We start from the raw sequence: 27,780 nt of genomic DNA, 5'->3' as shown, positions 1-27,780 counted from the left end.
GTGGCAGTTCGTGAAGTGAATAAAAAAGAACGTGTAAAATGGTGCAAGGAGAGGAAAGATTGGACAGTTCAGCAAGAATGGTGTAAATGGATTTTCAGTGATGAGAGTCAGATTGTTATTGGGGATAACAACAAGGTATACGTGTGGCGAAAAGCGGATGAAAAGTATAACCCCCAACTAGCGTGTCCTGCTCCGCGACGAAAGTTAAGTGTTATGATCTGGGGATGCATTTGTTTTCAAGGTATGGGCACTTTGACTGATATCCAAGGTAACATTAATGCTCAAAGATATTTACAAATAATTGATGATAATATATGGCCAGTAATAGCCAGGCATTTCCCGGAGAACAACTACATTTTCATGGACGACAATGCCCCTGTTCATCGAGCCAAAATTATTAAAGATTATGTAGCTGACAACAATATTAATACAACAACATGGCCAGCACAGTCACCAGATTTAAATATAATAGAGAACATATGGTTACATTTGAAAAGAACACTAGAAACCCGTCTCCATTTTATAAACTCTCGACAAGATCTTATAGCGGAAATTCGGACTGTGTGGGAAAACATTCCATTAAACTATGTACAGAACCTTTATAATTCTATACCAGGGCGACTAAAGGAGGTAATCAGGATGAAAGGAAATCTGACCAAATACTGAGGTAAGATTTTAATTCTATCCACAGCAAACAACTTTCAAACTTCACCAAGTGGACGTGCGTTTAATGGCAGCCATTTTGAAAGTGGCGAATAATTATGTCCTATGACTGTATGTCATTCATCATTGTGTTATTGGATACATTGATCTTTGATGACATTCAATTGATTTAAAATTGGGATCTGAATAATGCCTCTGTACCTTTTTGTTTACTGTCACTGCCTTGTGGCAGAGACGATATTGTTGTATCAAAATTCTCTACTTCATCTTCGGTTATTTATCGTATTCACTGCTAATGTGAATAATTCTCTCGTCTACCTTCTGCTTCCCAACTCAACTGCAACTTCGTCGCGAGTAAATAGGTTTAACGTAAATGTCGATCCCGATTAAGTCTCAACGAGCCCGATCACAATACAAATAGGCACACGCCAATCGCTCAGTGAAGTAGTGAAATGATCCAGACTAAATTGATTTTCCTTGCTTAAAGTAATTCCACCCTCCTGTGATGTCATCAGATTTTGCAAAATCAGTGATTTATTTAGATTTATGCATGATAGGAACATCAATTTTGTTGGAGTCTTTTTTTTTTTTTGATAGTTATTGTAAAAAAAATCTTGTTAAAAATAAAATATTTCAAAAGTCTAAGTTATAGATGAATAAACAATGATAAGTTTCAAGATATTGAATCCAAGGGCAATAACTCTGTTTTTATTGATTTTTCTATCAAGTCTACTATGCGATAGATTTCCCTTAAAATTCTTACAGACATTTTGTATATTTTTGTGAAGAAACAGTTTTATGAAATTGTTATAAATGTTATTATATCGTCATAACCAGTTTTTATTAAATTTTGATAACGCTGTTTAGGGAAAATTGCAATTTTCTGACGGTGATAAATGATTCTGTTTATGTACGTCTCACATCTTAAAAAGTGTGTTGACCTATATATTTTATTTGATAATTTGTTAGTTTGAACTCTAATAAATGGAAATGAATACACTTTTTAAAATTGTATCAGATAAAACTGCGAGTATGAATGGCATGACTTGGCTTGTGTATCCCCCCGCCCTCAGTGAAAGCCAAGGTGGATTATAAGGGTTAAGTTTTGCGTGATGGGCTATCATTCGATGGGAAAAGACTCTAATTCATTTCTAGTTCATTGAAACTTTATTCTGAGTACTGATAAAGAAAAGTCACCTAATTATGTAGTGCCCCGTTGTTGTAATGTAAAACACAAAATCTACTTCTTTTTTTAAAATACGAATTACGTTCCTTCTACTGTATTCCTTGTCAGTTCTCGATTTTATGCAATGGTTTCTCATCAAGACAATTAAGCTTACTTATTTATGCTACTAGTACCCGGGTCTCCGGGTAGCGCTTCTCGCTTCTCACCGCTGCGACCCAAGTTCGATTCCCCGCGATCGGTAGTGGTTATAAATATGTGAGAGGGTATGGTGGTCGCCAGCTCGGATACGTAGGCTTCCTCCGGTTTCCTCCCACATTATGATCCCCTAACGCCAGCATCAGGGCATCCAATGTTTTCATAGGAAATAAGCTTTCGAGCTTTCATGGGTTATCGTTGGTATTTATGCATATTTATATAAACATTTATTTACTTATCCCTCCTGGGACATTGACCGCCTATAGATGCAAGTTTCCTCCCGATCTCTCTATTCTGCACTGCTTCTACGACATTCCTAAACTTCCGGTGTCGGCCTACAAGTCTCTCCGCCAGACGTTTCTTGGTCTTCATCCTTACGTTTTCCTTGGATGTTCCAGGATAGGGCTTACCTGGTGATGTTGGTCTGTGAATTGTGCAGGGTTTGTCCTATCGACCTCCATCGTCTCTTCACGATTTCTTCCTCTGTTGGGACTTGCTTTCTTCTGCCATGACCTAGCTTTTTGTTGTCATAGTGTCGGGGCATCTCGTCAGGATTCTCTCAGACATTTCTGAATCCTGTTTGTTGTTGTGACAGTTGTACTTCATATTTCTGATCCATAAAGAAGCATAACCTACACATTTCTGTTAAGGAGTCTCAACGCCAGTGTCTGCTGTCAGTTTCTCTGATTTCCAAATGTTACAGTTTGTTGTATAAAGATGCTGCTCTGGCCTTTTCAATCATGGCTGTAATGTTTGTACACATCCGTCCCTCCATTTTCTACAACTACGGTACATGTACATGGATAAACTTTCTCTGTAGGAAAATTTTCTAACGTCTTCTATAGCCATTTCTTCAAAGTTTATAGAAGTATTTGATCTTGTGTTTGATCTTTGTATTTTTGTTTTAATTATCAGACCTGCTTCTGTTAATGTTCTTTTACCATGTTCATCTCCCCCTGTAAATTAGTTTAAGTATGTGACAGGTCATCTGCAGATCCAGATCATCCAGTCGGATCCAAGGTGTCCACTGAATCCCGTTCCTTATATGTTGTCTGTGGATGATCTCATAATCCAGTACACTGCAAGCAGGAACAGACATGTCAATAAGATACATCCTTGTCGGACACCAGTTTTTACCTCGAATTCTTCAGTGAGTTGTCCTTCATGTGTGACCTTGCATGCCTGTTGTCATAGGAACAGTATATTGTATAAGGATATCTTTGTTGATACTGCATTATCGTCGCAAACCCTGGCTTTGAGACCACAAATGGGAGCCGTGGGTAACAGACAAGGGGTACTACTACTGCATAGTGTCGGAGAATTTCCAAACCGTTTTTCTGCCCTCCCTGTTAAATCATATCATATATACAGAAACACGACGAAGCACTTAGAAATCATGGATTTAGATGCAGTTACTCATGCGAGACCCACCTATCACAATACAGACCAAGCTTCAATCATCGACAAGGGGAAGTAATTTGGCCTCGCGATTCCCGACTTTTCTGAGACCTTCCGCACAGCCACCCATGATAAGCTGCTTAATAAAATGGATCAATATAGAATCAGAGGAAACATCCGCGGATAACTTTAATCTTTACTAACAGAAATGCATGTGACAGTACATCTGTTAGAGAAATGTTCAGATGAAGACTTATCCAGTGGAATCCAGGATTCCACAAGGAACACCACTTGGTCTCTCTCTCTCTCTCTCTCTCTCTCTCTCTCTCTCTCTCTCTCTCTCTCTCTCTCTCTCTCTCTCTCTCTCTCTCTCAAACGATCGACCTCCCTCGTAGAAATAGAATAGTGAATTAAACAAGATAAAAAGTGGTTATGAGACATGTACGTAGATAGTAACACCTGACTGGAGACAGCTTTAATAACACCATACATATCTCTACAAACTGAATGATCGAGGGCCTGGGAGCAAATATTGGATTCCAAAAACCTATACGCCGATTTAAGAACAGGGAATTTGTAGACTAAGTAGCAAAAAAAAACCAATATTTCATTGATAGCTAAGCACGCATGCATACAAAACAACCAATCAATTATCATTGTACATATGCACTATTATTTCATTGATAACATAAACGAGTGTCTGTGTAGTAGATCTAGACCAATGAGAATTCCAAAACATCAAGACATTTATCAGCTAAGACCTTTCTCTTTTTGTCCGAACTATAATGGATAGGAACCACCTGCATCGACGATACTTATAGCAGTGGCGGATCCAGGATTTACTAAACTGAAGGGGGTAATAGGCTGGGGTCGAATCAAGGCACCCAGTGGGTCCAGGGTGAAACCTTGGTCGGAGCTCAGGAGGGAGAGTCCTTGGAAGCTGCAGGGTACTGAGGTTTTTTAGGTTTCTCTTGTGGACTATTCTAGATATATTTTATACATAATAGAATCACTAGATAGCAACAAATAATTGATTTGGTCACAAAGGCGAAGGAGGGGGGGGGGGAGAGAGAGAGAGAGAGACCCCCTCTAATTCCACCAATGAGTAGTTAAAGTTTGCGACTAATGCGCCCTACCCTGTTAAGGAATGTTGACTGAATTCAAAAATGAAATTACCATTAGTTGAAAGAAATATAATGTTTGAATCAGTTTTCATCAACAGCCCTGATGACAATACCGCGTGACCAATAAGCTGGTTTTTGTAGAACTATATTTTTACAGACCAGACAGCAGCTGAACTCATTATCATCTCGCAATGTGAGGAGTGGACCGGGGGCAGATCCTGGAATTTTTTGAAGGGAGGGGGGTCTACCATTAATTTTAGTTTTCAAGGAGGGGTTCCATCCTTTAAATGCGTTATTTTTACCATTTTTAACAAAATTTTCTGACGAAAGGAGGAGGGGGTCTACCCCCCCCCCCCCCTGGAACCCCCTCTGGGTCCGCCCCTGAACTTCTCCCTTTACATAAGCTAAGAAGACGATTGTATGTGTTGGTAAACTTTTATCGAGTAGTCAGTACTTAGAGATTTGGTGTCGAGCGAAGGAAGGGACCGTATCAAATGGCGAGGGAAAAGTTTATAACAACATACTTAGCCACGAGTACTTATCTAAACTCGCTGTGGTTTCTGTTTATTATAACCCTTCTGTAATTTTTATCCGTTATCAAGATTATCAGTATTAATCTTGATTGATATAATTTTGGATAAGCTGGGTTTGATAATTAATACCTTCTAGAGGAGTTTACCTGTATTCAACACCCAGTTAGATGAGGGTCCACAGTGCGTAGATAATTAGGTGGATTTTTTTCATTTTACACATTCAAAACATCTTCATCCACGTTTCAAGAGTGCCTGTCATGTCTTCTCAAATGGTTTTATGTCTGTTAAGTAAAGGGTTCTCAAGATATTGAAAGGACAGTGTACTCATATGTCCAGTTTTACTCTTGGCCTTTGACCATGTGACATCAAAATCAACAGGGGTCATCTTCTCCTGAAGATGTACCACTGCACCAAGTTTGATGTCTCTCAAGCAAAGGAGTATCAAGATATTGAGCGGACAGTATATTCCTATGTCCAGAGTGGATTGACACTTGACCTGAAAATCAATTGGACTAGGGTCCTCTTTCGTTCATAATCAACCCACGTTTATGAAATATCAGTACGATCAAGTGAATGGTTCCCAATCGTATATTGCGCGGACATGTGGTCTACTGCTTGTCTCAAAGACTACGCCATGCATGTCTAAGTACAAACTCTTGCACCACATTGAGAGTTAGGGTTATGCTTGAGATATTGGTTAGGGTTGGAGTTAAAGGCAGGTGCAGCTAGGGTTACTGCTAAGGGCTAGAGTTGGAGTTAGGGTTACAGCAAAGGTTAGTTTTAAACAGTTTGGGTTAGGGTTACAGTTAGGAATACTGGTTAAGGTTACTGGTTAGGGTTACAGCTAGGGTTACTGGTTAGGATTACAGTTAGGATTACTGGTAAGGGTTACTGGTTAGGGTTACAGTTAGGGTTACAGCTAGGGTTACTGGTTAGGGTTACAGCTAGGGTTACTGGTTAGGGTTACAGCTAGGGTTACTGGTTAGGGTTACAGTTAGGGTTACAGCTAGGGTTACTGGTTAGGGTTACAGCTAGGATTACTGGTTAAAGTTACAGTTAGGGTTACTGGTTAGGATTACAGTTAAGGTTACTGTTAGGGTTACAGTTAGGATTACTGGTTAGGGTTACTGTTATGGTTACAGTTAGTGTTACTGGTTAGGGTTACAGTTAGGGTTACAGTTAGGGTTACTGGTTAGGGTTACTGGTTAGGGTTACAGTTAGGGTTACTGGTTAGGGTTTACAGCTAGGGTTACTGGTTAGGGTTACAGTTAGGGTTACTGGTTAGGGTTACAGTTATAGTTAGTGGTTAGGGTTACAGTTAGGGTTACTGGTTAGGGTTTACAGCTAGGGTTACTGGTTAGGTTTACAGTTAGGGTTACAGTTAGGGTTACTGGTTAGGGTTACAGTTAGGGTTAATAGTCAAGGTTTACAGCTAGGGTTACTGGTTAGGGTTACAGTTAGGGTTACTGGTTAGGGTTTACAGCTAGGGTTACTGGTTAGGGTTACAGTTAGTGTTACAGTTAGGGTTGCAGTCAGGGTTACAGTTAGGGTTACAGTTAGGGTTACTGGTTAGGGTTACAGTTAGTGTTACTGGTTAGGGTTACAGTTAGGGTTACAGTTAGGGTTACAGTTAGGGTTACTGGTTAGGGTTACAGTTAGGGTTAATAGTTAGGGTTACAGTTAGGGTTACTGGTTAGGGTTACAGTTAGGGTTAATAGTTAGGGTTTACAGCTAGGGTTACTGGTTAGGGTTACAGTTAGGGTTACTGGTTAGGGTTTACAGCTAGGGTTACTGGTTAGGGTTTACAGCTAGGGTTACTGGTTAGGGTTACTGGTTAGGGTTTACAGTTAGGGTTACTGGTTAGGGTTTACAGCTAGGGTTACTGGTTAGGGTTACAGTTAGGGTTACTGGTTAGGGTTACAGTTAGGGTTGATTGTTAGGGTTTACAGCTAGGGTTAATAGTTAGGGTTTACAGTTAGGGTTACTGGTTAGGGTTACAGTTAGGGTTACTGGTTAGGGTTACAGTTAGGGTTGATTGTTAGGGTTTACAGCTAGGGTTAATAGTTAGGGTTTACAGTTAGGGTTACTGGTTAGGGTTACAGCTAGGGTTATAGCTAGGGTTACTGGTTAGGGTTACAGTTAGGGTTACTGGTTAGGGTTACAGTTAGGGTTACTGGTTAGGGTTACAGCTAGGGTTATAGCTAGGGTTACTGGTTAGGGTTACAGTTAGGGTTACTGGTTAGGGTTACAGTTAGGGTTACTGGTTAGGGTTACAGTTAGGGTTACTGGTTAGGGTTTACAGTTAGGGTTACTGGTTAGAGTTACTGGTTAGGGTTACAGCTAGGGTTACTGGTTAGGGTTTACAGCTAGGGTTACTGGTTAGGGTTTACAGCTAGGGTTACTGGTTAGGGTTTACAGCTAGGGTTACAGTTAGGGTTTACAGCTAGGGTTACAGTTAGGGTTTACAGCTAGGGTTACTGGTTAGAGTTACTGGTTAGGGTTACAGTTAGGGTTACAGTTAGGGTTTACAGGTAGGGTTACTGGTTAGGGTTACAGTCAGGGCTATGTCGAGGGTTAGAGTGACAGCTAGAGTCGAGTCAACCAAACAAAAGTCCCCCGCACCAGAGTATCAGAGGACAGCGGACTTAGTCGTTTTTCCATAATTTTTGATAAAAAAAAGTTTTCCACACAATGACCCCCAGCGCTAACATCCGTGCAAGTCGGTAAATAGCTAATGTTCATTGTTGACCATGCATGTCCAACTTTAAAAATAAAGATTATTTTCATTTATTTATTTATTTATTTTTGCATATCAAGTGTTTCTACTCCGAATCATTCTCTGCTATAGAGCGATTGTGGTCACCGTTTCGGAACATATGTTTGTGTCGTCAAGCGAAATATACATGTAAACAATGAAAGATGAAGTTAACGTATAAACTGCTGATTAACCCATTTCGGACTAGGTTAAGTTCATACTGAAGAATTGATATACGCGGACCGAGATTTTTTTTCGGAGGATGGTGGGGGAGGGGGTAATTTTTCATAGGGACATGAGTTCTACATATACTAAAGGTCTAAAATATAAAGTATTTTACAATAAAAAATGAATAAATGGGCAACTGATGTGTATTTTTGACAAATCTCAGAGTGTGGAATCTGAGTAAAAATGACGACCGAGTCTGTAGACTGTCGCGAAAGCAGGGAACAAAAATAAGACGGGTTTAAATCTTTCATAATTACGAACTGTACGTACAGATAACCCACACCTTTAACAAAAGAAAGCACGCCAAACTATGGTACAATTTTAAATATACAGATTTCCCATTACAGTCAGACTTATATTTAAACCAATTGTTCTATTTTTAATCGACGAAAGTCCGGAAAATACCTGTCTAGCGAAAAGATATGACAGCAGTGTTTATATCGAAAGTCAAAGTGTGAAACAGACCTCAGCGAGAAAAGGGGAAAAATAGAAGTTCCGTGTATACGGCATACGCATTAGCCAGCAGGTAAAAAAAAAAAGGTATACGTATTGTTTTCCTTGTACATTGTTGTGTACCTGTGTAGTATCTGTCAATCATTTTGGACGGTCATTAGTTGTAGATAAATACACAATAGTAGTTACGTAGATCACGCGGCGGGTTTGAGGAGTAATGTAATGAAATGACTGTTTACTTTCAGTTTGAAATTAAGTGTCAGTGCTCAAGTTTTATTTTGTGAACTTTGGATTTAAATTTTCTGTTCGGTAGGTTTGGTGATTTTTAAACTTTTAGCGTGACTGTTCATTAAGTATATGTATAACAATCATTATATTATATTTCTAAAACGAAACGAAAATAATAATAAATATATATATAGTCAGTCAAGCATTTCAAACACTTAGAAAGGATTTTTTATTACTACGTTTCATTCTCCGAAAGAAATAACAATTTGACAAAAGACCAATTCATTTAGTAGTTTCGCCTTACGGGTATAGGGTTTATAATTTAGAAGGGGTCTGTCGCTTTCACAAGTGCTTCTTTTGCTTCACAGCCACTATGGGTTGCACCCAATCGTCCGAAAAATATACCGATGGGGATGGTCCTCCCCTTCCCCCGCCACGCCCTCCACGAAAACTAAAGAGACACCTTGTAAAACGGGAGGATGTGTTTAAAGACATCGACAACCATGCCTTAAAGGTGAGAGTTTTTCTTCTTTTTTTTGTGGGCTTACGTACTGTATTTTTTCCCTCTTATTGCCATTAGGGAAGTTGTGCTCCAATCTCCATTTACATGTTATGTCATTGACTGATAAGAGTCCGTTATACAAGCTGTTTGCCAATTTGAACGTTTCCCGTTTTCGTAAATGTGTAACTTTAATCCATATCGTACTATTTACCTGCTGATAGCACGACTGGGTATAAGATGTTCCACTAAGTCATGTTTACTGGTAGTTAAAAATCTAGTTTAAATGCGTGTTTGACAGAAAGGCTTATGCCTTTTATTACCGATTTCGTAAATTATGTACATGTAACTCGAAAAAATCTTTAATTTAGTTTCAATCAAGTAAAATAAGATGCCATGTGGGGTGGATGGGGTGCAATTACTAACCTATGTACAGTGTATGATCAGTATCTAAACAATTTCAATTTACCCAGATTTTGCAAAAATCTTTAATTGACTCTGTGAGGAGGAAATTGATTTTGAAATATATATATTTTTTTGTCTTGGTTGCAAATAAGGACTGTCATAAGATAAACTTAACATATATGGTCTGTTTTCAAACATTTTCTATTGGAGTTAGTTCACACTTTTCCCCTAATGTTGCAGTAATGAAGGCAGAATATACAGGTATCTGTTTTCATAATGAAGTTATCATAAATCTATAAGACACACACAGAGTCTGAGGGCAGCACGCCTCAATGGAGCTGCTTCATCGGCCTGTACTCATATCCTCTTAATTAATTTGTTTTACAGACACCTGGATCCGCCGAGACGTCAGTGAGTAAGCTCGCCTCCTACCTAGTCCAGGAAGCCAAATCAGACCTAGAGAAGATCCGCGCCTTCTATCGTTGGATCACGAATAATATAAGGTAAAGGTGTAAAAAAAAACAAACAAAAAAAACAAAAAAAAAAACAACAACAAAAACCCACCGAATCACTGAATTATACATGTTCTAATGTCCAGCAATGAATTAGTACTGTTCGCGCACCTGCTCCAGATTCACGTTAGTTTTTCTGATCAGAATTTGTCCAAATGTCTGTAAGCGTTTTCATAATTGCAACTCATTACGAGTCAGCGGTATCCTTTTATAACGGAGAGTTGACACGGTCGATATTTCATTGGAAATTATCCTAAAACGCAAGAAAAACAACAACTGCAGTTTATTCATACATTAACATTTCACAAATAAACAATATCATAAGTCCCGCATTACAAAATTTACAGACAGTTGTTTGTATCTTGATATAAATCACTTACGATTTTTCCAATTTTCTTATGAAGTTTTATCTACCCAGTCAACTTTCAAGCAGATGTAGGAGATTTTGGCCCATCACCATAAAAGAAGTCTCCATTTTAACAAATTGATATACGCAAACATATAATGGATTCAATTACAAGTTGTTGTTGTTTTTAAAATTCAAATTGCCCGATTTCAGGATCGTACAAGCCACAATGGTGCATACACTCTGCGATTCATTTTACATAATATGAGCTTAATACGATTCAAGTGATTGGTGTGGCCTATAGGCCTCTTGTTGGATAGATTTTTGCAAACATGTACATGACATGCAAGTGCTATACTGAACAGATAATATTGATATCGTCTTCACAGGTATGACACTCGGCCAGACTTTCACGACAGAAATATTGACACAGATGGAGCGACAGTTTTGCGCATGCGAAGTTCGGTATGCATCGGTTATGCGAATCTGTTCACAGCGCTCTGCAGGTATGTCTTAAATGTCTCTTGCTTGCTTTTAATGAAGATAGTGTCTTGCAAAAATAACTATTTCATTCAAACTTTCACACTTTCAGAGAATGTAAAATTCCTGTGAAAGTCGTTTCCGGATTCTCCAAAGCATTCAATTACGACCCGGAGACGAGCTTCACTACCGATCAAACACCCGAGCATGCGTGGAACGCTGTTTATATTAACGACAACTGGCAGTTTGTGGATTGCACGTGGGGAGCAGGTTCCCGAGACGACAGAGGAAACTTTGTCAAAAAGTTTTCAGATTTCCATTTTTTGACGGAACCCAAACTTTTCATCTTGTCACATTTCCCTTACATGGGCAGCGATATGTCCAAAAGTCAAGCTTGGCAACTTCTTCCGAAACCCCTCACCCTGGATACATTCAGCAAACGTCTGAAGGGGTTCTCACATATGTACACATGTAAAATTAAACCTGTATCTCACCCTGACGGCGTAATCACCTTCTCCAACAAGATAGAAGTTACGATGCAATATCCCAAATCTTCCTATTTCTTTCTGATGGCGCGATTATTCAAGAAACAGTCTGCTCGAGAGTTTGATCAGTATGTCCTTGTAGAAAATATTGATGGTAGTCGTATAAAAGTTAAGGTCAGTCCACCAGAAAGAGGAACCTACACACTGAAACTGTTTGGTCGTACTGACCCAAAAGTAGAGGAGCTGACTGCGTTAGCAAATTACGTGCTGAAATGTGAAGAGGTCGGGGACCATGTCTTTGCTTTCCCGAAACACCAAGGTTCGTTCGGTCCTTATCACGATTATGTCGAGGCGGGATTCCACAGCTCAGTCGGTAAACAGGCTGTGATGGAAAGCAAAAACGGAAAACTAGATTTTCTCATCAAAACTACGAAAAATGTTGAAGCTATTGCAAAGATGGAGCACGCCACTAAAAATCTCAATCCAAATGATAACTATATTTTGCTTGAGAGGGAAAAGGAACAATTATACATCAAAGCAAAGTTTCCTTCAAAAGGATATTATAAACTCAGTATATTCACCAAAAATGAAAATGCTGATACTTACTCTCCGAGAATAGCCTACCTAGTCTTTTGCAGTCAAGATGACCCAAAATGTGAACCATTTCCTAAAGTCTTTCCTCAAACAACGCAATATGAGTGTCGTCTGCTGTCTCCTGTCACGTGCGAGATAAAGGCGCACGAGCAGATCCTGTTCCGGTTCTCTTCTCCTAACATCGTTCAGGCTCTGCTACACGAGACTCCCATGGAGAAGAAGGGGACGGTTTGGGAGGGAACACTTAGGACCTCAGGACCCGGAGAGCGGATTCGAGTCTCCGCTAGTGACCAGAAAGGTTCTAAGTATTGGAGGATATACGAGTTTAGTGTTATGTGAAGAACCCTACTTGTACATGCATATGGAAGACGATTTTCTTGGTACTATAAATAGACCGCAGTGATACAGACTTTTTAAAAGAAGAATCATGTTTTATATATACAAGGATTACGAATTATACAATGAAATGTACTTATTCAAGAGGAAATAGATCTGATATAATGACATGATAGTGATTATTGGTGATGCTGTCTTTCACGAACCGGCGCTCAATCTTACACGGGCCTGTGGTCAATCTTGCGGTCGCCTTCCACAGACTCTGTCCAGTCATTCGTGGTGCTTAATCTTCATACTTAAATTGTGGCATTGTCTTTTTTATTATTTATATATCTTTAATGTATATACCACTATGTAACTTTATGAATAAATGATACACTTTTTTGATTGGTACATGTATATTCAATGTTGCAAACAAAATTATATATACCAGTGCAATTTGTTAGGACAACGATAGATTTTATGAAATGGTGTTTATAAAATACGATCTTACGTTCAGAGTTGTGCATATAAATCATTAGGAATACTATATAAATTATCATGCTAAGACGGACTGTGATTGTGATCTCTAAGTATAAGACTTTATTCGCTAGTATATACTTGCTCGGTTCAGAAATAGATTCTAATGCATGTAGTTACCGGACATTTAGGCGACACTGGTCGATAGAACGAGCATGGGATGTTTTATCCCGCATGTTCAACTCTGTAGAAGATTGTTAAAATCCTCAGTAATAAAAATTATCACGTTTTATCGGCTTACTAAATAAACCCTTTGATGGAGGAGTTGAAAAGAGAAAATGTTTTCGTGAATTGGTTATTAATCACAACCAAACGGGTAAACGGAACATAATTGTGGGAACCGACACGCGGTGAAATGCATTGAAACTTGGAAAGTTTGATTTTAATATCATAAATAATCTCTCTTTAAATGTATATAATTAGTCTAGCGTCAACTGTTAAAAATAGATATTCTGTACTTGTAATTATATCCCGTGTAAAATTACAGGTATCGTGGCACTACGTTGATAGACAAATAAGGTAAATTTCCGACCCCCCCCCCCCCCCCACTTTACAGACCTAGGTGACCAACCATATGTATACTAATTGTGTGACAATGTTCCTCTGCAAAGAAAGATAACTCGGTCTTACATATTTAATATGCCTTGATTGACTTTGCAAAAGGATAGTTTTCGTATTCATATGCATTTGCAAAATCTGTTAAAAGATTTCAGTAAGACGATATCAAAGATTTGTTATGTGGGGGTGATCTGTTAAGCGAATGGCGAGTAGTTTGCGGCGGTGTGGTTTGTGTATTTCGCCCCTCGGTTTCTAGTGTCCCATAACTTTGTTCAGCGGTACCTTGTCAGCTATTTCCTTGTAAAATACTGGCGGCTTTATCATTGCTTTTGAACGTGTTCACAAAATTCAACTTTAATCTATTTCCTTAAGGAAGTATGCTACACCAGAGAAATTTGATATAGATAAAAAGAGGAGGATATGTACACCAATATTTTGAAATTGAAAACATTCAAATTTACTTTATTTAGTCAAAAAATAGTTTTAGTTGAAAGCAATCTGAAAAAAATATTCAAAACCTCAATCTAGTTAACATCAGATGCTAGGATACGCTCACAATCACCTACCCCACGCTCTAACATTGCTTGACAATGCCTCACATAATGATGGTTCCCATTGCCAAACATTACTGCAATAACAGGACAATTCTAAGTTCAAAAGGGGCATGACTCCTAGAAAAATTATTGAATCAGAATTTCCTGGGAATGTGCACATTTATACAGCGTGTCCTCATTAACTACAAAGTTTTACGAAATTCTGTTCAGCGGTCTCGGAGGAGTTGCGCCGACAAGAACAGGACAGACGGCTCGAAATTCTAAGTTCAAAAGGGGCATAACTCCCAGAAACATTATTGAATCAAAATTTCCTGGGAATATGCACATCTACACTGTGTGATTGATTGTGTATTGTTTAACGTCCCTCTCGAGAATATTTCACTCATATGGAAACGTTACAGAGTGTGTCCTTATCAACTACAAAGTTTCAAGGAATTCTGTTGAGCGGTCTCGGAGGCGTTGCGCTGACAAGAAAGGGATTGACAGACAAACGGATCAGCAACTTGGTTGCGTGGGTATAATAAAACACAAGGCGTCTAGACTGTTTGTGGACGTTCTATTATTTATTGCTGTGTAATAAGAAAAATATCAAAACACACCCAAAGAACATATCACAGATTAGTTTACTATTGAAATTATAATACATGTGTAAATATCAAAATACACGTGTAAATATCAAAATACACGTGCAAATATCAAAATGCACGTGTAAATATCAAAATACACGAGTAGATATCATCATACACGCGTTCATCATACATGTACTAGTACAGATCATTATCCAAACTCGCACTGTACACCACATATCCAAATGTTTATACGAGTATTTTTTCTTTCGTAATTTGTTCATTAAGTTTAGAATCTAAAGTATGGCAAACAAATGTCTACAAACAAACAAACAAAGAGATGCCATGTTGCTGATGTGTTGTTACATTCATGAAACCAGTGACGTGTAACGGTAGTGTTACGGTGTATGATACATTGTTCATTGGATAGAAAAATATCTATAACGAAGTTTCTCACATCATTTTCCTGATTTCATCTTGAGAACATGGAACAAATCCAAATCGGGCAATGCAAAATCAGACATATAAAACGTCACAGCTAAACCTAATAGTGGCACGAGTATCATAGGGAAAATATAGGAAGGATTTTCCCAAAGAGCCCCCATCCAAATCTTTAAGAAAATCATCTGATCAAGAACCATTCGGACCTCTGGGGACAATAGCCTGTCCAGGAAATAGAGAACCTTACAGGAAAAGTCCCCAGTGGAGTTGTTATGCCAGCGCGAATACGAGGCTGTTTCATCTATACCGAGGCTCTGCAGAAATTCCCGCTCGCGATTTTGAATTTCTGTATCTTCCCAGTCCACAAGATCCTCCTTCGTCATTAAGCCGAAGAGGGGGATGTCTGTGAAAAATAAAAGTGTGAAATTTTTAACATTATCCATGTCCAGCATTTTTGGCTTTTAAATTCTCTTCGAGGACACGTGAAAAAAACCCCAGTGCTGAATGACAAAACATATTCATTGATAAGTATAATAAGTATAATCCTTCATGTTTCAGGGATCATTAAAGCAATAATTCATATCTTTACATGAAATTATTTCACCAAATATCGTATGATGACTTAAGGACACTTGATATAAAAAAAAAACCCACCAAAAATCCCCCAATCCAAATGGATACATGAGTTGATATATATATATATATATATTTGTTGCATAGTTAGGCTGTAATAAGTACAAATATAAATTAAAATTCCTAATAAAAAAAAAAAATAAGGACTTGTAAATTTTCTATGATGTTCAAAAGTTGAAATATATCATCTCTCCCATTGTAACTCTATATATACAAATCCCCCCCCCCCCCTGTTTTTTGTACTTGAGAAATCATAGGTATAATTATAATCATTACAGGTGAATTGCATCCATTTTATTTATAAAAACATAAATTTAGTATTCAGTTTCATCATTTTTGAAAACAAGGTATGTTTGTAGCAAGTGTCGTTGAAATAGTTGATAAAATGTACAATAAGCCTGCTTACATCTAGGATTGTAGTTTGAAGGAGTGCCGTCTGGCTGGGCGACGTTTCGAACACTCTGTATCAGTTTGGTGGGAATGGGTTCGGTAGCATTAGCGACAAATAGGATTTTGTGAATTCGTCGAGGATTATAAATGAATGGAAAGCATCGTTTTAGTGATCCAGACTTTCTTCTCTCCATGTCTTGTAATGCGGGAATCGACGTCTTGTCCGGAATCTTTCCCATTAGTATCAGCTCTAGCAATTCTTCCTGTTCACGTGACTCGATATTCTCCAATCCAGTCATGTCCACCAGATTTGGTATGCGTTTTGGAGCATGCATGTCTTTTCGCCTGGTTTCTTCTATACCACATCCTTTGTACCTAGATATTTAAATCTTAATTACATTGTATTTAACTATATCGAATTTCGTTCAATATTTTCAATCTATGACTTTTTTTTTTTTAATGATTCTTAATTCTTATTTACATGAACCATCAGAGTGGTATATACATGAAAGTGTGTAATAAAAATAAAAATTCAATCTCAGTCTGTCGCGATGGGTAAAACTTATACCCTGATTCTGTCACATGTAAACATATTACAAACGAAACTATTCTAAATAAGATCTAAATAAGATCGGACAGCAGGCTGACGCCTATATAAACCATGTCCTAAACTACATGCAAACAAAACAAACTGTACTGGCTTACCACATAAGGTGTGTAGTGGTCCGCTGCCGTTTGGAGTCCGGAGAGGAAAGCTGAGCCCCGATCGGGGCGCGATATTTTTTCTCCCCCGAGAGAGCCGCACTTATTGTATTGATCGTGGCTGATTTCCCTGACCCCACGGTCCCTACCAACAAAATGTTTTCCTGAAAAGGCACTCTTTCGTACCGCTGGAATATCTTCTTGGCGGAGGGTAGATAAGTATTCTCTTTCTTCATGTTGTTTGGTGTATCTCAGGGTGCTGCAAAAAAAGTTAACTTCATCTGTACTCATATGTTCATGCAATGCATATAATCGTTTTGTCTCTCATATAAGATACAAGACTAACATCTCAACGACATTGGTCCTAAAGACACGTGCAACCCCGCCCACCCACTAGCTCAATCCTTAGTTCAAAATAACCCCGCCCACTCACTAGCTCAACCCTTAGTTCAAAATAACCCCGCCCACTCACTAGCTCAACCCTTAGTTCAAAATAACCCCGCCCACTCACTAGCTCAACCCTTAGTTCAAAATATCTGAGTTTCCAAGCTTTTGCATGATCTTGGTATTACATACTGTTTTTCGAGCACAAGAAATATTATGAGTATTTTTTTAAGATGCGAAATGGAAGACTTTTCAGAATAAATGATCCTCGTATATGCTTAACTGGCTTGAGGGTAACACTCGCGAGTTAAATGAGTGCCGCTTATGAATGCAAATGTTTTTATGCCCCCGTAATCGAAGATTTGGTCTTTCCGTCTGTCTGTCCGCAACATCTTCAACCTTGCCTATAACTTTTGAATGGATGTGATAGGGCTTTCATATTTCACATGGGTATTCCTTGTGACAAGACGTTTCTTTTCGTACCAAACGCCTTGACCTCATGACCTTGACCTAGGAGTTTGGCCAAACACATCAATGTTTCACAAACACATCTTGTTTTTTATTGTTTCGGTCATTTGTTTCTAGTTTATTACTATATTTATGATAGTATAGAAATGATACATTGACGACGTTTTATCTATTTACAACACTCACTTTTATTCAAATGGTTATTTGATACATCCCAGTGAACTCGAAATAAAAGACACAACAGAGTCTTCCATATCTGCTTCATATATGAATATTTTATTGAACTAGACGTTAACGTCAAACTAGCAACTCAATTTTATGACAAACGGGATGACTTCCGTTTCTCCATTGTCTACTTCCCATATTCATGTAGCAATATTTCAGTATCACCTACATATGGTGTTCATATCTATAAACTTGATCCGATACGCGAGAGCATGTTTTGCGTATGATCAATTTTTTTTTAAAAAATCGAGATGGGTTGCTGACAGATAAAATGACATTACAAGGAACAGTAAACTCAGCATTTCACAAATTCTATGAACGTTAAAATTATCTAATTTGCAAATATCACCTGTCATTGTTTCGCACAGATCTAAGATGTCTGAAATGCTTCATACCTTTGGAAACTTAAAATCATATTAACAAAACAGAAGCGTCGTATCTTAAGTTATAACTTATTTTTAAGTAAGAAATATTTGCCTATTAAGATAAGTTTAGTGGAACTTGCGCCAGTTGATAGACGAAATAAAGAGATGGGTGTGCAACAAAATGTACATGTAATTATCGATCAGCGGGGGCAAGATGATAGATGTGACGTCGTGGTCTATGTTTTGACAACATAATGCAAATGATGAAGTGGCGGATCTAATTGTTAATTAATGTATTTATATATTGAGAAATTGTTCTGTGCAACAGAAAATATAATGCCCTGGTTCTTCCGCTGCTAAAAGTAGCAACCACTCATATGGAATTTTCAGTTTCAACTCCTTGTATATGCCCAGTGATGCGAAACAAGGTGACAGCCCCGTCCCTCTCATTGCTGGAATATTAGTTCAGCACGGTAAAAAATTGCCATGTCAATGTACTAATACACGTATCTATGTAGTATGAAAAATGTAACTGTAAGCTTTTTTTAAATGGATCTTAGTGTATCGTAGCAAAAAGGAGTGGGTGGGGGTCCTAACGAGTATTTGTTATACGCGAATGCTTTAAAATTTATAATCATTGTGTTTCATTTCAGGATAGCAGATAGTACAACATTGCTATTAACATTGATACCTTGACAGAGTTGCTTCTATACGGTAGGGGTCTAATTATCATATTATATCGATCTTTTTGCCGAAAATTACAAGCGATGCAGCTGGTAAAGAGAAAACCAAGATAGCGGCGTGATATACCTTGTGAATATTTTGTTTATAGGCCTTTCCGAAAACGTGAGTTATCTCTCTTTGTATTCTTACATTTAGTGTGAATATGACAACTTCCGGGTAGTAACACAGTCAGACTGCGCATATATTATATGTATAGTTATATAAGTATGGGCGCTGTTCAAAATCGAGAACAGTTGAAATAATTTGTACGAGAGAGTAAGAAAATGTTAATGGAAAAAAGAAGAAGAATTTCTTGATCGAGTCGGGTGTGATTTTCGGGGGTAGGGGGGATTTTAAAAATTAAATTGGAAATCACCCAGACATTCATTTGTTTACATATGTCTCCAATAACGACTGACATAATTATTTTGTAGGCAATTTTAATTTTTATTATAGATATTTAAAACGTCGAGTGCCTGTGGTGCAAAGATCTTGCATAACACCCCCCCCCCCTCTTTTCAAAATAAAAAAAATCAATTAAATTAGGAAATCAACGCTCTCATTGTTTTATCAGGGCTAAAATTATTCCACCACCACCAATCGACTCTTTCAAAAATAAACCAGACTGCAATCATTGGGTAACTTTCTCCAAAGTACCTGGACGTGCAAATCATTTTGTACACTGCAGCATGAAGCTAGGATTGTTAATATCAACTGATATGTTTAAAATGCAGTAAAATAGGTAACTAAATAATATTTTTCATTAATTTTGTTCAATATTGCTAGACTGATATGGATTATTTTCCATAGACCTGTGTGATCCCGAGGGGGGGGGGTGTATTCTCAAATGTACTCTCGGGGGGGGGGGGGGGGGTAGGTAAATTTACCACCACCCACCCCCACCCCCCCCCCCCCCCAATAGAATGCTTTTGACGTCTCTGTATCTTCCCTCTTTTATTCGTTTTAGCCCCCTTGAAATCTACTTGATTATGTATAGGCACATATCGTGTCATAACAGAAATTGCAATGACAGATTTAAACACCCCCTTTCGCCACAAATTTACAAAATAATTTGAGTAAAAGTCCAAATATTTTACTCAAAATGGCTGTATTTACAGGTAGGCCTACATACTCTTGCCGACTATAAATTCAGGGCGTTCAATTATACGTTATTTAATTTTCAAAGCATTGCATGTGTAAATGTCAGTTTAAAGATGGGTTGTGACGACGAATTTCTTTACGGTTATACTTGTATTTGAAACTGTATAAAATTTGTGGGCAGACAGCTGGAAATCTGTCAGTGGCCTCTGTTTCATATACAAGTACAGCCTGGGTTAAATTTTACTCACCAATCGAAGGAGATGGACATTTTCAGAATCTAGAGATGTCAGTCCGACATACCTAGACGTACATCGTGGCAGAACTTTCATCGCTGAATGTACTACATTGATATTGAACTTCTGATATTTAATTATAAATCTAACTGTATTAAAACACGGGCTAAAGATCCTGAGAATATGTAAGGAATATATGATATATACCAGGCGCGTAGCTGCCTATACGCAAGTACGCAACTGCGTACGTGTCATTTGAGAGAGAGAGAGAGAGAGAGAGAGAGAGATTTGCCGTTAAAATATTTGTGCCTAAAAAATAACTGCATTATATTGTTTATGATTTGATCAACATCATTGTGTCCATTCAATCTTTAAAGTCCTTATAGAATTTCAAATCATTGACACCATGTCGAATATCACTTTTAAAAATCTACGTCATATATGTACATGTAGTAGACGGATTATGATTTTCTTTGTAATCAGTAACATTATATACCGGTCGAAAACAACGAAAAAAATTCGTAAAACGAATGTAAAGTCAGTCCAAGTACATACGGTGAGTTGGCATAATAAAACAGTTTAGAAAATAATTTTGTGAATTCTTTTGGGTTTGGAAATTGACAAGAAAAAATTCAGGAGCTTCCGGTGGCTTCGCCCACTGGGGCCTCATGGCGGCCCCAGACCCCTTGCAATACTTCGCGTACACTTCATTTTCTTTCTGGCTACGCGCCTGTATACATGTACTAATTTCAGTTATAAAACACGTGAAATCCTGGAAAATGGGGGAGGGGTGTAGTTAGAATAATCTAACTGTGTCTCGGTCTCGGGACAGGCCTGTCGTAGGAAATTACATCAGTACATCCTATCAGGGAGGGGGGTGTCCTCCTCAACTTATACAACATTAATTTTCTATTATTTTTACATGCAAAGTTGGTTATTTTCACGTGTATGAAGTAAACCTATGCATTGAGATTTTTTATTAACGTTAACATATTTCTTGGCGTGATTACTGTAAAATTATACAGCAATATATTCGTAGCCTTCTGCACTGTTGATAATGACGCTTCTCGAATATACTACCCGGAAGTCTTAACCTACTGTTACGCAAGCGCACTATGTTCCGGATCAAGGAAAGATAACTCATGTTTTCGGATTGGCCTATAGGAAGACAATTTTTGAAAAATTATTATAGATATTTAAAACGTCAAGTGCCTGCGGTTCCAACCTATACTAGAAACTTAACACTTATTTTAGAACTGAAAGTGCACACGTATATATTAGAATTAGGAAAATATACATGTTTTATGTTCTTTTTCATTATATACCTGGAAAAATAGCATGGGATGAATCCCACTCCCGTGAAGAAAACATCTAGATCTACGCATGTAAATGCACCTGCACTTGCGGCGAAGTTGCCTTAGAAACGGTAACACCGTCAGCATATTAAAAAAGCGAAAGTGACATAACTACGAATATCCATACTTCTTTTAAAAGAGAGTTTCACTTACGTTAAGTTCCCAGTGAAACTTAAGAACACATTAGAAAAATAATAGCGTGGTATCTTAGGTTATAACTTACAAAATCATAAGAAATGTTTGCATTTAGATAAAAATTCGTTTAGTAAAATTTGCGCCTGGAGTATGGATATGCCATGGGTAAAAAGATTATTCTTGTTGATATCAATAGAAAAACATGCTTGAATATAAATGAAATGTCAAAAAGTTTCCCGAGAACCAAAAATGCATGTTTACAAATTTTTCCACTCCGAATTTTCGACTTTTTATATACATTTTCTGTACATATGTACCGCCAATAGAGATAATCACATACATGTAATTATGATAATTCATACCCGGAGATAGAACATTTGAAAATGGATTAACAGTGAGTAAGTGTTCATGCCCGTGTGTCAGATACAGGCATTAAAGTTGTGAAAATAACTTGTCCGTTATGTAAATCCAGGCATATTTGAGTCAAAACATCGATTGAATCGTCACCGGTTCCGGCATTTACACGTTTCCCCAGAATCAAAACCTGCTGTAGGCTATACATGCCTGTCGGCTTCTCTAGAAAGAATAGGGAACTACACGTAGGGGTTATTATGTAACAGGGTTTCTCCCAACAAGAATGACGGACGACACGCCTGTAGGGTTCAGGTCTCAATATATTTATTTATTCGGACACAGTGATTGGAATTGACAATATATCTCTAAAGATAGCCCTGAAATATGATAAAACAACGATATAATACTAACTTAACAATCAAAGCCTATGCTAAACGATATTTAATCCTACTGATTCCCATCAAGATACGTTTATCATTTAAGGGAGATAACTCTAAAGATACATCATTTTGCAAAATAGTATTTCTCCCGTGAATGTTCATAAAAAGTTAATTAATGAAATAAAACAATAATATTGTCATACCCTTCTATGGGAAGAAGCTTCCCTCAGTAAATTTACAGCTCGGACAATATATTAGGATTCAAGGATTGACTCAGAAATCATGATTTTGTAGTATGTTGTCAGTATTAACTCTTGCTAAAAATCACGTCTATTCAAATGTCTACCTAGCTAAATAATATTAATACTGCTCAAAACTGGCGGTAAAACTATAGAACCGAGAAAACCAACCAAATACAAGTTGTCAATCACTGACCAATAAAAACCCTTCATACAACATGCCCACACTCAGATCCATGACCAAAGCCCCCAAGGTAAATAAATTGTAAGTGTACCTTTGTGTAGTGGTGTAAATAAAGGGGTGGATCTAAGAAGTAAATATGTATGAATATAAAAACATATTTGTCAGTAATGGATTGTCAAAACCTAATACTATTACATTTACATGAGTGTTTAGAAATACGCTCTTCGAGTCTCTAGTACAGATTAATAGTCGCTAGTACTGATAAATCCTTGAGCCTTCGTTTTGCAATATCCTATGTTATAAAACTCTTTTACGAGACACAAAAATTCATATTTTACAATTAAATCATAAAAGCATCGTCCAAAACCACGCCTACTGTCTCCGTTCACACTACATCATATAGAGGGAGGGAAGGTACGTCCGGACTCAGTAGGCGTGGCTAGACACGATGACAAAAACTGTGATAACGAGAAATTTCATATCCAGTGGAACAGCTTTTCATAATTATTTCTCTCTCTCTCAAAAAAATGTATCCCTTCGTGATTTTACTACGCATCAATCTGATTAAAATCAGATCCTCGATCCGCTCCTCTTTCTTAATCTTTTTTTTGAAGAAAGAGGAGCGGATCGAGGATCTGATTTTAATCAGATTGTGTTATGCATATTTGCATTTTGAAATGTACAGATTATTCAAAGAGAGAGAGGGGAGAGAGAGGGGGTGGGTGGGCAGTAAACGTGTAAAGTGAGGACAAATTTCAACCAATGGACAGAAGTTGTGAGGACAGAATTGCACTATGAGAACAACAACAAAAAAGCTCTCACAATTACGTCCTCATAAATGTGACCTGCAGCATGTGAAAGATATAGATGAAATATTAGCTTAGTGGGGACAAGTGGTGTGAGGACATGTCCTTACTAATATTCTCTCTCAAAAACCTTCTTCGTTTATCATAATTCGAAAGAGATTATTAGATAAACTTTTATAGGTGTCCCTATAGCTATACCTAACATAGCACTTGTTTGCCTTTATAGAAAAATATGTATGTGTGTATTCTCTTCTACACATTGTGAGGACGTCCTCATTTATAGTAGGTTTGGTCGGGGGGGGGGGGAGAGAGAGAGAGAGAGAGAGAGAGAGAGAGAGAGAGAGAGAGAGAGAGAGAGAGAGAGAGAGAGAGAGAATGAAATTTTAGAGTGATCTCCCTTTGACTATAACTCTTACAAAATTATGCAAAATAGCCTCTTTAAAATAGGCCTCTTTTTCGTACAAGAACGTCGGCTCTTTTAAGTATATAATTCGGTGATTATTAACTAACAAATAGTACGGCTTATGCATTAATACAGGTGCACTTTCGGAATGGTTTTAAAATCGCTCGATCGAGACGCGAGGTTAGATCTATACCTACTTAGAAACAAGACGCCCACGCTAACTGTTTAGAGACGGACATGTGAGACAGTCCAGTCACCAGCTGGTTAGTTATATAGACTTACCTTCAGTACCTGTTAAAATCACACACTGATCTCATCCGCGTATTACTTGTAGGCCTAATGACTGGTAATGGTGTCAAAACTGAAAACAACACAATCAATATAGGGGTTTCCTGATCAAAAATAGCTATGACCATTTCAAGAGGGATAACTCGCTTTGCTGACGATTTACTTGGCGCTAAAATTTGGTGTTTCCCTAATGACCATAGCATGGAGGCATACATGTTTATAAGTATTTATTTAACAATATTTATAAATACGTGGATGGGATTGGGCAGCAGGTACAGTCTATTTCACCCTCTCCCTACATCAAGGTCACAATGAACGAACACAGATATGTAAACAGGATGAAATCAGAGAGGTACGTTTATATACCTCTCTGATAAAATATATAGAAAATAGAGATCTACGAATATACACGTATAGCTAACTGTGCTAAGTAACACACACCTTATGCAAGTCGGGGTACCTGGTAAGACAGTTTGGGTATCAATGGAGTCTCCGATCGGTGGCTACATAACCCCACTTTATCAAAGCATATTATGCAGGCGCGTAGCCAGACAGAAAATGAAGTGTACGCAAAGTAAGGCAGGGGGTCTGGGTCCAGGGCGAAGCCCTGGTGGGGGCCCAGGGGGCGAAGCCCCCGGAAGCTCCTGGGTTTTATTGATTACAATCACCAATTTTTTTTTAGTATACAACGGGTTTTTTGGCTGTCAATTTTCGAAACAAACGAATTCAAACAAGACAGAAAAAGAATCACAGATTTGTTTTAGGAAGCTTGATATTACCAAATCACCAAATGTTAAATTGACACTTGCTTTACGAACTGCGTTGATTTATTTTTTAGTTGTTGCCGACAGGTGTATGAGTATAGACACACATGGTATATATTGCTAATAACAAAGGGTATTCCAAATCCGTCTACTTAATGTACATAAATGGTGTACATTAAAATCGATTCGACATTTGCTGGACCAGGTATTAATAAGGGAATTATGGATACGTGTACAACACAGACCTGTAATAATTCTGGTATGATAAAATACACTCGAAGTGCTAGTCCGAAATATCTGAAGTTTTCCTGGCTTTTTTATGATTTTGATATTTACCGTGCCAGGAAAACGTCAGAACCGGCACCATTATGTAAACTGGAAATTCGCCGTCTGCACCTGGAGGCGGCATTCTCGGGCCGATTTTAAATAGTTGCGAGCCGAATTCAATGTTAAAGTCATAATTAATCAATAAAACGACGCTTTTTGTACTAACTAATATCGATTAAAAGAAAATATCACTCCGAAATTCGATAACATAAGCATACAACAATTGTAGTCAACCGAATTTTCGCTGTCATTTGAGCGAACGAGTCACATGACTCAAAACAGCTCGCCTGTTTGTTAAAATGTTTTCATGAGGCTGTTTATGTTATTAAAGACCTCATAAAATCGATATTAGTAAGTACAAGAAGCATCGTTTTATTGATTAATTATGACTTTAACATTAAATTCGGCTTTTTAGGGATTTGAAATTCAAGAAGCTTTTTAAATTGGATTGAATAGACATGATGATTGGAGTTAATCATAAATCGGAAATACATAGCACAAAGTTACACTTAAGGCAATGAGATAAAAATGTAAAAATAATTTCTCTTTTTTTTTCTTTTTTTTTTTAGCAAATAATGTATACGCAGTTGCGTACTTGCGTATAGGCAGCTACGCGCCTGTTATGGACAGTGTTTTAATATTAATGATACGCTATAAATTATCAACAAGTTTCTCAAAGGATAGTGTATTTTTTAACATTGAAAATAGAGAAAACACGGTTAAAAGTAAACGAAAATTATATAATTACGATGATGGTTGCACATAAAAAGAGGCGGTACAAAAAAAGATTCATTAATAAGCTTATATCAACACGGTAAAGAGAAGCTTACAACCGTTAGCGTGAAACAAAGCATAACGCGAACAGACAGTACATTGTACAATATTTAAAACATTGTTGATTAATTATCTTTTTAAATTCGTCTTTTTCATTAATTATTTACGTGATATATAGGGTTTTAGTCCCCTACCGGAGAAGTCGATGGGGATACATGTAAATATGTTTGAGCTCCGTCCGCCTGTCTGTCTGCCTGTCCGTCAGTCCTGCAAATCAGTTTTCCACACTTTTCCCCATCTGTTTTTGCAGATATTCATTTGATATTTGGAGCATTTCTTTGTTATAACTTGGACTTAGAAAAATACCATGAATTATCAGTTTTCCAGACATTTTTTGTTGTTATGCTTACAGATATTCATTTGATATTTTGACCATTGCTTTGCCATAACAAATTACATCTATCAAGTTCTAATTTCGTCTCGGTCCGTTAATTTTTTAGTAAGTTATGGCCCTTGGACTTAGAAAACTAGCGTGAATTATCAGTTTTTCGGACTTTTTTTTGTTTTTTGTTTTGGTTCTTGCAGATATTCATTTGATAATTGATATATTTTTAGCCCGCCTCTACAAAGTTGTTAAGAACTAGTGAAGTCACATCCACACCGGCTTAAAGTTTACATCCAAATTTCTTATCTATGCAGATAGGAGTACTATTCTAGCATAGTATAATACAACAATGTAGCTAAATTATTCATAATCACCTACATTTCACAGTTCATTGATTTGGTTAAAGACCTAAACCTAACGAAATTAGAAGAAAAGATCGGATATCGCATATTGCGAAGCTAAATTATTCATAATCACCTACATTTCACAGTTCATTGATTTGGTTAAAGACCTAAACCTAACGAAATTAGAAGAAAAGATCGGATATCGCATATTGCGAACCACTGGAAAAATTATATATATATGACTCCAAAGTGCGATGGTCTGCGACAAACCCCGACGGTGTGCATGGCACGTTAAAGTGCGATGGTCCACACTCATGCGCCAAAGTGCGATGGCGTGACACTCCAAAGTGCGATGGTGTGAGACGAATGCGCGAAAGTACGATGCGGCGATACGCAGAAGTGCGATGGCCTACACCTATGCGCCAGAGTCCGATGAAGTGACACGCTAAAGTCTGATGGTACACACCCACCGTGAACAAACGTCATTTGGATACAACCATTCCTACGCAGGATACAATCGTGTTTTTTAAGCAGAATTTCTTGCGCCATCTGATAGGCTATATAATTTTGAAAAATTATATGTATAAATAAAAATATTACCCAAGCGAATTATTGCCCCTCCTCACATGCATTTCCACTGTTTATGGTAAATTGCCGTAGGGCATCCTGCGTAGGAATGGTTGTATCCAAATGACGTTTGGCCATGGTGACACCAATGTGCAATGGTGTGAGACGCCAAAGTCCGTTGGTTTGCAAAAAT

General features: G+C 37.7%; 3 protein-coding genes across 17 annotated transcripts in view; 1 reads left to right on the top strand and 2 right to left on the bottom strand.

Annotated features, from left to right (window-relative positions):
* The window catches only part of LOC125674387 (inositol hexakisphosphate and diphosphoinositol-pentakisphosphate kinase 2-like), a 120,104-nt gene extending 119,072 nt beyond the window's left edge, over positions 1–1,032 (bottom strand). For 11 of the 12 annotated variants that reach the window (XM_048911521.2, XM_056160038.1, XM_056160033.1 and 8 more), the window contains exon 1: positions 865–1,026. The gene's annotated coding sequence lies outside the window, so the exon portion shown is untranslated. Of the gene's footprint in view, positions 1–864 lie in introns of all 12 variants that reach the window. The other variant, XM_056160032.1, reaches the window with a different exon arrangement.
* Positions 1,033–8,457: 7,425 nt separating this feature from the next.
* LOC125676167 (kyphoscoliosis peptidase-like) lies at positions 8,458–12,807 on the top strand. 3 transcript variants are annotated; one of them, XM_048914060.2, is made up of 5 exons: positions 8,458–8,608; positions 9,132–9,277; positions 10,055–10,170; positions 10,915–11,031; positions 11,118–12,807. In XM_048914060.2, exons 2-5 carry the CDS (start codon positions 9,137–9,139, stop codon positions 12,421–12,423), a joined length of 1,680 nt encoding a protein of 559 aa, XP_048770017.2. In that variant the 5' UTR covers positions 8,458–8,608; positions 9,132–9,136; the 3' UTR covers positions 12,424–12,807. The 3 variants fall into 3 exon arrangements, with proteins under 3 accessions (XP_048770017.2, XP_048770018.2, XP_048770016.2); XM_048914061.2 differs by having other exon boundaries at positions 8,472–8,622; XM_048914059.2 differs by lacking the exon at positions 8,458–8,608 and adding an exon at positions 8,616–8,844.
* Positions 12,808–14,595: 1,788 nt separating this feature from the next.
* LOC125676109 (uncharacterized) lies at positions 14,596–24,576 on the bottom strand. 2 transcript variants are annotated; one of them, XM_048914008.2, is made up of 4 exons: positions 24,421–24,576; positions 16,787–17,042; positions 16,098–16,456; positions 14,596–15,461 (listed from the first exon to the last, which is right to left on the bottom strand). In XM_048914008.2, exons 2-4 carry the CDS (start codon positions 17,017–17,019, stop codon positions 15,076–15,078), a joined length of 978 nt encoding a protein of 325 aa, XP_048769965.1. In that variant the 5' UTR covers positions 17,020–17,042; positions 24,421–24,576; the 3' UTR covers positions 14,596–15,075. The 2 variants fall into 2 exon arrangements, with proteins under 2 accessions (XP_048769965.1, XP_048769964.1); XM_048914007.2 differs by having other exon boundaries at positions 24,430–24,576.
* Positions 24,577–27,780: the final 3,204 nt, after the last annotated feature.

This window comes from Ostrea edulis, chromosome 3, assembly GCF_947568905.1.
Source record: "Ostrea edulis chromosome 3, xbOstEdul1.1, whole genome shotgun sequence".
NCBI classification, from domain to species: domain Eukaryota; kingdom Metazoa; phylum Mollusca; class Bivalvia; order Ostreida; family Ostreidae; genus Ostrea; species Ostrea edulis.
The sequence above is the reverse complement of the archived record's forward strand: the minus strand, read 5'-3'. Positions and strand labels throughout refer to the sequence as shown.